At 32.2% G+C, this 11452-nt stretch overlaps 1 protein-coding gene across 2 annotated transcripts; it reads left to right on the top strand.

Annotated features, from left to right (window-relative positions):
* Nucleotides 1-288: 288 nt before the first annotated feature.
* Nucleotides 289-9374, top strand: LOC130900071 (probable cytochrome P450 6a13). 2 transcript variants are annotated; one of them, XM_057810407.1, is made up of 8 exons: nucleotides 289-446; nucleotides 2719-2864; nucleotides 4226-4398; nucleotides 5601-5763; nucleotides 7373-7692; nucleotides 7819-8011; nucleotides 8595-8837; nucleotides 9101-9374. In XM_057810407.1, exons 2-8 carry the CDS (start codon nucleotides 2846-2848, stop codon nucleotides 9268-9270), a joined length of 1281 nt encoding a protein of 426 aa, XP_057666390.1. In that variant the 5' UTR covers nucleotides 289-446; nucleotides 2719-2845; the 3' UTR covers nucleotides 9271-9374. The 2 variants fall into 2 exon arrangements, with proteins under 2 accessions (XP_057666390.1, XP_057666389.1); XM_057810406.1 differs by having other exon boundaries at nucleotides 2622-2864.
* The last annotated feature ends 2078 nt before the right edge of the window (nucleotides 9375-11452 follow it).

Genomic DNA, 11452 nt, shown 5'->3' with positions numbered 1-11452 from the left:
ATCTGACAGAAAGATTAGTTACTCGTATGAAAAAGTCTATCTTTAAATCTGTAGATAGTTAACAGCATTTTATTCTAAAAATTTCTTCCATGCACGTTTCCCAGAAAAAACCCTTTTCCTCTAAAATATTATATACCTGGGAAAGAGGCAATTCAAAATAGATTTTACATCAATATATAAAAAAACTAATAAGAACTAATTACTAATGAGAACTATGCTTATTAAATTGTAAATATGGATAATTGTGAAGGTTATCAACAGATAATGAATGTCAAATTATTATTATTTACTCGTACTCTCATATTAACTAATAAACTGATTATATTATTGAACGAAAATGTTTAAAAGATTGTGAGTTTTCGAATTCTCAAAGATACGCGATATGTAGTGTCCTATAGTGTGGGTCTTATTCATTCAAAACCAATTATTCGTGAACACAAATCAATGTAAGTGAGATTTATCTATCATAATTATAAAGTACAGTAATTACTGTCCTTTATCGATGGTTTATAAGAATAAATAACTTACGTTCTGAATTTATTCACACACTATACACTATTTATAATAATTCATGTATAAATATCACTTTAGTAATTCGTTCTATTTACTAATTCATTTAAGACTTACTATTTTGAAGAAATACTGTAAATAAACCACCTGCTATAATAAAAAATTCTAAAAGGAAACATCAAAGGCGGGTTCGCCATTTATAAAAAAATTTAAAATTCCATAGTAGCTGGACAGGGCCGACCGAAGGACCCATTTTGGGAACTAATAAAGAGCTTAGAGAATATTTTCATTAGTGTTTCATATATTCTTCATATATTTTTTCTTATCTTTGAAGATATTCATGGCAACTTCCTTACAAAGGCTTTTACTTACATCCACAACAATTCTGTGAAATTTGATTCGTTGTGTGAAGTAGGAGAGTGAACAACAGGTTTGCTTTGAGGAAATTCAGTCGAAAGCAAATTAAGTTTGGTCTATTCAAATAGATCTGAGTTATTATCAGTTTACATTTCAATCACTTAATTCCGATATTTCTATTAAAATATCTAGTATAACGATTGTATGTTCTTTTTACAATAATCCTTCCTTCAAATAATATTATAAAAAATATTTCATAGCTTAGAAACACAAACCAATTAGGTTTAAAATTGAATAATGCGTTACCAAAAAGATAGTGGACTATAAAGACGCTATAAGCTAAGATATTGCTTACTCAGTGCGTCATGGAAATTGGAAGAGCTAAGAGAAATTGAAGTTCTCAGATATTTAACCTATACTGTTCGTCTTTTTTCTGGACTGTTTTTACCAAATATTTTGCCTTGCAAGATACATATCTTGATTCGTTTCGCATTCTATAGATAAAGTACTGTAGCTTATGAGTTTTTATAGTTATAATTACTTTTCGTCCCTTTTTCATTCTTCTGAGAATTTCGTTTGTTACACGGAAGGTTCAGGAGATCTTGAGTATTCGTCAAGATCCGGGGCTCAACTCCTTAAAACAGAACAATGTAGACATAGCACCTTTTTTGGTATAGAGATGGCTTTCAGTGATCTTATTTTCACTTATAATCATTAGTTTTATCTTTTTGACGTTATACAGGCCATATTGCTGATTGTGGCGGCTGATACTATCCATCAGGCTCTGTAAGTCTTTGTCAGCAAATACCATGATGTCATTTGCATATCTGGAAAAAGCTTATTTTCAAATTGAAGTCACGTCTTCTCATAATGGAATAATAACAAGGTTTAGGGTGCTGTTTGGTACTGGTTAGACAAAATGAGAAGTATTTTTCCACTACACATGGTGGCTATCTGAGCTAACCAGCTTAATCATCTTTGTTCATTATTAGATCGATTCTAGAAGTGAATTACAGATTCTATCAAAATGGCATAAACGTGTTGGATAGGCGTTGGATTGAATGTTTCACTTTCGAGAGAATTTGGAACAAAAACCCACTTAATAAGATTTTCCAGTTGATGAACTACAGATAAAAAGCAGAAGTGTATTCCATTTTTTAAGGCTGAAATCTGGCAAATATTCGAAGCCATTCGGTGGGTTCCCATTTTCGGAACTCCAGTCGTCATATAAATATCAACAGCAAGGTTTATTTAACAAACTGTCTTGTTTTAAGGATATAATTAAACAGATAAGACAAAGTTTTAAAAATAAGAAATATATTTACGACAGGTTTATCTAAATATAATTAAGTTTTGATAACTGGAAAATCTTAATAAGTGGATTTTTGTTCCAAATTCTCTCGAAAGTGAAACATTCAATCCAACGCCTATCCAACACGTTTATGCCATTTTTATAGAATCTGTGATTCACTTCTAGAATCGATCTAATAATGAACAAAGATGATTAAGCTGGTTAGCTCAGATAGCCACCATGTGTAGTGGAAAAATACTTCTCATTTTGTATAAACAGTACCAAACAGCACCCTAAACCTTGTTATTATTCCATTATGAGAAGACGTGACTTCAATTTGAAAATAAGCTTTTTCCAGATATGCAGATGACATCATGGTTTTTGCTGACAAAGACTTACAGAGCCTGATGGATAGTATTAACATGCTTGGTTGAAAGAAGCATAATCGTATTTTGTTTTTCAGTCAACATGATAATTACAAGTAGTTTTTCATACGATTTTATAATATCAATAACTACTTTGATTGCAATTCTATTCTTTTATATAAAATATAAATACAGTTTTTGGAAGACTAGAGGAATACCACAACTGACACCGACTTTTCCTTTTGGTAATTATGTTAAATCGCTACCTAAAGGAATAGCACTTGGAGCTGTCACAAAAAGATACTATGACGCGTTTAAAAAAATGGGATGTAAATTTGGAGGTGAGTTTTAACTTCTGAATCTAATGATATAAAATCAAGCAGAAACAAACAACATAAAAGAATAGTGTATGATGCAAAATGTCGGGTATCTCATATATTTGTAGTTTTATGAACTTTAAGACATATTTTAATCAATTAATGTGAATTTGTATGTTATGTTAGATATCAGTCGTAAAATGAAGTTGCGTCTTCATAAAATCGAAGCCTTGTAAGTCTGAAAATGCAATTTTAGAGAAAGCACAAAAAAAACTATATATATAATGTTTGTTTGTCAGGTATGAGTATAAAAAATAAAAACCACTGACATATGATGTTAATGGCCTTCACATTGTCTGTTTCTCTATTCTTGCACAACATGGAACCTTTTCTGGGTGAAAAACGTCAATTTTCAACGTTCTCTTTTCAGGTAGAATAACTTTTGAAAAGGTAACAATGCTGCGACTTCTTTTTTACTCTTTCGAGTTCGAGTGGAAGACGTTTGTGAGCACGTTTTGCTATGGAGGAACAGAAGTGGTGAGGTGTGTTTTATGTTAGAAGAACCTTTTAAGTGACTACCTGAAAAGTATCCGTTTTCCACCCAGTTAGGGACAGTCCATTCTTCAATAATAAAACCATTTACTTGCATACAGGTTTACAGATCGTTATTCATTTCTAATTGATAGCGTGAAGAGCTGGTACGTCTAGTTACCGCTCTTGTAGTTTTATTTTCTCTTACAGTTGTTGGTTTATCATAGTACAAATAAAAACTTTTCTCTATTTCCAGTCTAAAGCAAAAACCTTTGAAATATTTCACTTATTTGGCCGTTTTTAATTTTTGGGTAATCTTTTATGGTTTGAAGTCAGATATTTCTTTGAAATACAGCCTTATTCTTACAATTCTATAGAATTTCTATTCTTTTTATATATAGATTATCTTTCGCCGTAAGTTTCTACCATGTACAGCTCAACTTCCATTCGAAAAGTTTGTTTTTTTTATTCGATCTTCCTTTTCTCTTTAGCAGCTCCACTTTTTGAGTCGCCAGGTACAAAACTTGAACTCGAATTTTCCTCATCAATAATGTCCCCGTGTAGACCGATGCTATTTATTGCTGGAATTTTCGAATCTGAAAATATTAGGACCATTTTTTCGAAATAGCTTCTTCATTGGAAAGCGCACTGAGATTTGAGTTTTGTACCACTCTGCTGAATTGTATGTCAGTACTACTAAACCATTACCAGTATCGAGATAAAAAGTTTTGACTCGTATGCGTAATGAAGAGATTTACAGGTAATAGAAGTCGCTGTTAGTTGTTAGTCACAGTCACCAACATGAACTATTTGTTAAATGAATGATGAAACTTTCATAACTTCACTTTTTCTAGGAGTTTATATAGGCCTCGATCCTTATTTGGTGATTATGGATCCTAATTACGCCAAAGATATCTTGGTAAAAGATTTTCAGTATTTTGTAGATCGAAATCTTTATTGTAATGAAAAAGATCGTATAACTGCTAACATTATCAGTAAAAGAGGCAACGAATGGAGAGCTGCAAGGGTGAGTTTAAGTTTGTCATTATCAAATTTGAGGTGAATTGAAAAAATTATCACCTCTAAAAGTTTTGATTGACTTGCAATCTATTAAGTTTGACTCAAATTGACTGTTTGACAAAATGGTACTGGTTGAAATGATTTGGCGCTATTTTGGCCACAAAGAGTTGATTTGCTGATGAAAATAAAGCAGCAATTTTCTCGTGGTTCTACACAGAACTTGCCCCAAATAGATTCTCTTGCAATGCTAGTTCTTTGAACACAAATCGAGGTTCTACGACTGTTAAAATCTATGGCATGAACCAGATTAACAGACAGATTGATAAAATGAGATATTCATCGAGTAAAAACAAGATTTCATATACACGGAATCTCTTAATTTTAAGTTACCAGCTGTTAAAATTTGAACAAATATATTACATTGATTTGGAGCAAATTCGACTTCGATTTTGTTGGACTTATGGTTAAAAAAAGTCTCTGATTTTCATGAAACAATAAGATAGGGAAATGCTATTATTTCTTAAAAGTTAGTACCCCTAGATTTTATTAATTTAATTTAGTTAAGCTTCATAACTAGCAAAAAGTGACAACTAACTCACACAAAAAATTTACTTTTATAAAAGTTTTCTTAAAAATATATGTCCGTACCACATTTTGATGATTTTGTCATAAAAATAAGACCAATTTTAAGTTTATACTTGGAAAAAATACTCTAGGGATCAACTTTTTTTCCATGCTAAGCGTGAATTTCAAAAATTATTAATTCTGAAAAACTGGTGGTGACCCTATTGTTACAAAAATAAGCTACCCTCTATCGTAAGTTTTGAAAATGCTATTCAAAAAAATTTGCATCAAAATGATCTTCATGACAAAGCCGATTACTTGTATTTGATACAACAGTATTCCTTTTACTGGTTTTTTATTGCATCACACCAGTTTTTTACTTAGGGATACTTCATTTGGTACCGTGTTGATACATTTTGGTACAATACAGGTGTACAGGTAAATACAAGTCAGATTTGGTCAATTGTAATATACCGAAAAATAAATTTTTTGTAGCTATAAATAATTATGCTGAATTTTGTGCTTGTGCTTAATCCAAGTCCAAAAAGGCTGCTATTAAAAATGTTTCCATCAAAGGTTTTTATTAACAGTATAATCCTAATGTTTTAGAATTATCTATGACTCATTTTGACTAATTATTTTCAGGAGAAATTTTCAGTGTTGTTCACTACAGCAAAACTTAAACAGTACTTTAGTGTGATAGAACAATGTACCGAGAATTTGAAACAAACATTGAAACCTTTTAGCAAAGGTGACGTAGATTTAAATATATACGATGTATTATCTTGTTATACAACGGATGCAATTGGTACGTAATCTGTTCTGGAATCTCTAGATCATGAAATGTGGAATAAAAAACGATATTTAACTCCTCAATGTGTTTCTTGAGTTGTAAAAGAGATCAACTGATAGGGAGTGAAATCTTAATCATTAATGGTGACAATATGAAAGCCCCTAATCATTTGACCTTATGAGGATGGTCCCAGAAGTATATTTATTTTTCAACGTAATCTCTTTTTAGCTCCAGACACTTTTTTCAGCGATGTTCAATACGTTCGATAGAATAGGAATCGTCAAGCTCCTCAAAATAACCATTAACTGCCGACATCACCTCTTTATTGTTGGGACACCTTTGACCACCCAGCTATTTTTCAAGTCTGCGAGCAGAAATTAATCCGAGGGGGCTAAATCTGGCTAATAGGGTGCAGGAGGTAGCTATTCAAACTTTAATTCATCAATTGTCTTAATGAAACAAGCCAAGCTGTTGATTTTTTTCCTTTTTTGGTGGAACATTGCCAAACACTCGATGGAAAAATCTTCACGACGATGTTTTTGTGAACAAACTCAGCAACCATCTTGCGCACAGTTTTCTCATGTCCAAATTTGCAGTTAATATGCGAGGTCCTGCACTTTTTGAAATGCCTACTGTGTCTGCTCGCGCACTTTCAGTCGATAATCATCCAGTACCGCTTTGTGGATTTTATGCAACATTTCTGGAGTCGCCACCTCATTTGGTCGGCCATTGCGATGCTGGTCTCCGCAGGTTGTACGGCCTCGTTTAAAGTCTGCTACCCAATATTTTACTGTTGATAACAAAGAAGCAGTCTCACCTAGAGTAGAATCTAGTTCAGCTTTCATAGTGGTTAAGTTAAGGTCTTCCAAATAAAAGTATTTCTGAAAACGTTCACTATTGATGGCTGCAAACAAATACTAAGCAACGCGGCGTCTTCAAACTTGAAACTTGTGTACTTTCTACTACAGTGGTATTTTTCAAGCAGCTATCGCCATCTCTAAGTCAGGCCAAGTACTTGTGGGACCATCCTCGTATACAAAATTCAAAAATATGTCAAACCACGTCCCACTTATTAATGAGAAGGATAATTTATAACCTTATTTGAATTATATCATCCCTCTAGAAAGACACACAAAATCCCTGAAATCGTGAATGTAAAAGAAGGACCAAAAGTACTAAAGAGTAAATTGAATATTCACATTTCCTGAGAATGTGGTTATTGAACTCAATCTCTCAGCCTCCATTGCAAATATTTTCCCCCATTTGAAGATGTTTGTAAGTTATTTACAAATTCTCTATACTATGTACAGTAGATTAGTCAAAATTCACGATGGAGTTTTATTTGTCTCAAACTTCACAATGATGTCTTCTGATTGCTATGAATCTTTTTGTGACTAACTTGCCAATTAAATCGAATTCTGTCACCTCAAGATTTGAACATAATTGTTCACTATCACTTCATTTGTCAATTGTATCAATCTTCTTGCTTCTAATCTCATATAATTCTTCACAGAATTATTATTAAACCTTGAATATAACTTGAATATAACTCTGATAGTTCGAAAACTATTCTTATTTCTATTCTTACAAATCTGAACTTGTTTTTCTTGGCATTTGGTTTTAGGGACAGTTTTTCTTGGAGTTGCTGCAAACAGTTTTGACCAGTCTGATGGCAGTATTCGAAAAACTGGAAAAGAATTTTTTTCCGAACTTTCCATTATACATCGAATACGTCTATTTCTAACAATTTGTTATCCAAATTTGGCAGCAAATTTGAAAATATCTAACATAGATTCTCATATTCAGAAATTTTACGCAAATTTCATAAGAGAAATTTTGAAATTCAGAGAAAAGAATCAAGTTAATAAAAATGATTTGATACAAATGGTTGTTGAAATGAAGCAATCCGGAATGGATTTGACATTAGATGAAATGATATCAGAGGTAAAACACCACAATTCAATATTTTTGTCTCTTAAATTTTGAAAAATACTAATTTGCCGACAATTTATCTACACGTGATTCTAATTTGAAACTAATTACTGAGAAAGTATTTATTACTTTATGTAGATACTATTTTTTTACTTGGCTGCATACGAAACTTCATCCGGGACTGCATCTTTTATATTGCTCGAACTTGCTTTACATCAAGATGTGCAGGATAAAGTGAGGGAGGAAATTATTCAAGTCACCAATAAATACAATGGAAAGCTAACTTTCGAAGCTGTGAATGAATTGACTTATTTACGTCAAGTTTTCGATGGTGAGTTTTGGTACTTATGCTAGGAATGTGATTAATAACAAGATTTCAAGTTTTCGTTTTCATTAACATGTACCAGAATAATAATCAAAGGTTTTCTTGAAAGAAGAAAATACTTGAAACAAACTGAATAAGAAGTCATAGTGGATCTTTTCTCATAGATATCTGATAAGAAGTATTGATATTATAGATGAAATCTATAACTCAATCATCTTTCCATGAGATTCTCTTTTTATTTTTTATCGGTTCAATAAAGACAAAAAGTATACTGGGTTTGGAGTGCTTCAAGATTTTTTCGTAGGTCAAACTACGCAGAGACTGCAAAGACAAGTAACTGTTGAGAGGAATTGAAAGTAAATTAAGTTTCGTTAATAATTGTCAATTTTTTTGAGGATTGGACTAATACGAGCGTAAACTGAGTTAGGTGAAAAAACAAAATAATTTCTAGAATTAGAAAATGTGATATGTTGTATTCCATCCATTATATACCTGCATCAACATTATTATCCATTATATTTAATTTCCTGATTTCAGCAATTGATACATTATAATCTGAAGACCTAAATTCAAATTAATTATACCGTAGAAACTGGAAGAAAATATCCTACGTTGGCTACTATTGGCAGAATTTGTGTTAAGGACTATACGTTCAAAAACTGTGATATCACCATCAAAAAAGGAATGTCAGTAATAATACCAGTTTTGGGATATCATCACGATGCCGATTATTACCCAGATCCTTCAAAATGGGATCCCGATAGATTTGCTGACAAAAATGAAAGACATGAAGGTTACCTTATGTTTGGAGCAGGACCAAGAAACTGTATAGGTATTTATAGGTCTATTCCTTAGTTCTAATGGTAACTAAAAAATAAAAAACGGAAAAAAAATGAGATACGTTGTCTCCCACTCTTGTTATGCCGACATTTTGTCAAATTGCCGACAATTATCTAATCATAAAGCAAGAAAGCTCTCAGGATCACGTTTTGCCGGTTTTTTGTAACATGTCAAGGCTTTTATCAAATAACCGAATTGTAACAAAAAAAGGCGGAATAAGAATTCATTATAATCATTTTCAATAATTTTTTGCAGGTTCCCGATATGGTGTTATTCAAGTTATATTAGGTCTAGCATCGATTTTAGAAGATTACCAAGTGTTCGTTAGTCCTAATACAGAGTTACCATTGGTATTCGATGAACTAACTTTTGTTACTAAGATGAAACAAACTATATATTTGAGGTTGAAGAAATTGGAAAATTGAAATACGAAACTGGAATTTGTTATCAATATATGAATGGAAGTAACTTTGTGTAATTAATAACCGTATTTAATTAATTTTATGAAATACATACTGTTGGAAATCTATCACAAGAATCTTTTTAATTTTTACTATTTTCCTGTGAGGTAGACAACCAAAACAACAAGTTTTCTCGCGTTTATAAGAGATTCACTAGGGCCATAAGATATTTGATGGTATTTGGAGCTCTTTGTGGAAGAGAGCTCTATGAGTTAGTTTTTGTTAACTGGATAAAATTCGAAGTGAGTAAATCTCTATTTATTATCTGTCGATTGGATAATTGAAACCCGATTTTAAGCATTATTTTAGGGTAAATTCTATAATATGCGACCTATCAAAAGTAAAGTTCCCTAACATCGGATTGGATATATTTTTTCATTCAAAATTCATTGGCAGTTATTATGATAAAAGTGAGGTTAAGTCACGATATCGAAGCTCTATTTTACAGGTTTAGCTTAGATCAGCGATGGGGAAACTTTTTTCTTCGCGAATATATGGCGGTAAAGTTGAGGCATTATATTATTTACTAAAATAAAAATATTGCCATAATTTTTCTGAAATACTAATTGTGGGACTGGTCTTTGTGGGAACAAGTGACATAAGGAACTGTTTTTGTTTCTGCATGACTTTATCATAAGCCGGCTCCATTTGTGATACTGAAATTTTTAACAATGAAAAAGGAGGTCATCTGAAAGCCTATTATGAAGACAATTTTTTCATTATTGAAAACGTTTGTCCGCACAAATAGCTTGTACTAAACATAGCCATTATTTTCTGGGCGTGGGAAACTATATTTGGGTATTAAGATAAGGATTTATAAAATTCCAATATGCTGGTATTCAAAAATAGTTGCATCAAATGGGTAGTGCGTTCGACGACGTTCTGGTAAAAAGAAAATTGTACTTAACTTTTGTTTGCTGGTCGCGGGCTGGATTTCAACGCTTTGCGGGCCGGAGATGGCCCGCGGGCCGTAGTTTCCCCATCCCTGGCTTAGATGCTTTATAGAGACGCAATTTGATTATTTTGATGAATCACGTTACGGTAAATGAATGTTTAACAAGTTATAAAAAGCAGTATACTATAAATAGGTCATCAATTGTGGAAAATTTAGTACAAAATGCTTTAAAACAAGAAATTATTCCAAATACAATGATAAAAAATGTAATTTTTCAATTAATAGATGACAAAGCTGATTATACTTCATTAATTCTTCAAATATACCTCCACATATCACAACTTTTCTTCAATATTATGACATTCTACATGGCAATTTCAACTTTATTCAATAGCGGAGCTTTTAACTAATTATAACGAAGTAATAGTTTCTATTTGACCATATTAAGATCGTTCTTGAAGAAGAATTGTGAAATATTCAGTCATTTTTATTTCGAAAAGCCTACAAAAGTATATAAATCACAACCTTCGAGTTGAAAAACCTTGAATATTACAATAAGACTGACTAGGCAGACGAAGTATTAGTTCCTCTTCATTCGTATTGGATTGAAGAATATCTTTAATTATTGCTTAAAGTACTAACTGAAGGAAAACTGTCTGATTACAAATCCATGCCTGTTTAATCAATTTATTAAAAGATGTCAAGCCGAATTCAAGTTGCTGGGGAGTTAGTTTGATTATTTTGCGAACTGAGCAATCGGAGAAATATGGGTCTAACAAGTGCAATAAAAGCTTGAATCGATCAGCTATGACTCAAATGAAAGATGCATCATAAGTTTTTCGGAAACTATGATCCTGAGTGAGATCACTTATCAGTTGATTACGTATCCTAACCCAGAAGGCGATTTTGATCACAATTTCCTAACGTCGCGTTAAATTTTTGGTAGAAATTAGAAGCATGAACTGCAAGAACTTTTTTTTCATTACTCCGACAACTTCAACAACCCGTCAGTTAATCGCATTCACGAACTGATCTACCAAGGTAGAAAAGATCATATATGCCTTCGATTAACAGGGAACGTGATCAGTATTAGTTTTTGAACATTCAGATCATCGAGTCCTCACATCTAGCGTCGCATTGCTTATTATTTTACTCCGTACCACGCGACCTTTAGGAAGTGATTTCGCAATCAATTTCGTTACAACAGCCACATGTTATAAATTCGGAACAATTGGTGAATAATTCAGTCAT

This window comes from Diorhabda carinulata, chromosome 12 (assembly GCF_026250575.1).
Source record: "Diorhabda carinulata isolate Delta chromosome 12, icDioCari1.1, whole genome shotgun sequence".
Lineage (NCBI taxonomy): Eukaryota > Metazoa > Arthropoda > Insecta > Coleoptera > Chrysomelidae > Diorhabda > Diorhabda carinulata.
Note: the sequence above shows the minus strand (reverse complement) of the source record. Positions and strands in the feature narration are given on the sequence as shown.

What these genes read in the sequence shown, in the direction of transcription:
- LOC130900071 (XM_057810406.1), top strand. Translation starts at nt 2,627, where the DNA reads ATGATAATTACAAGTAGTTTTTCATACGATTTTATAATATCAATAACT. An exon ending in ACGAATGGAGAGCTGCAAGG is followed by an intron (nt 4,399 to 5,600) that starts GTGAGTTTAAGT and finishes AATTATTTTCAG; the next exon opens with GAGAAATTTTCAGTGTTGTT. An exon ending in TTATACAACGGATGCAATTG is followed by an intron (nt 5,764 to 7,372) that starts GTACGTAATCTG and finishes ATTTGGTTTTAG; the next exon opens with GGACAGTTTTTCTTGGAGTT.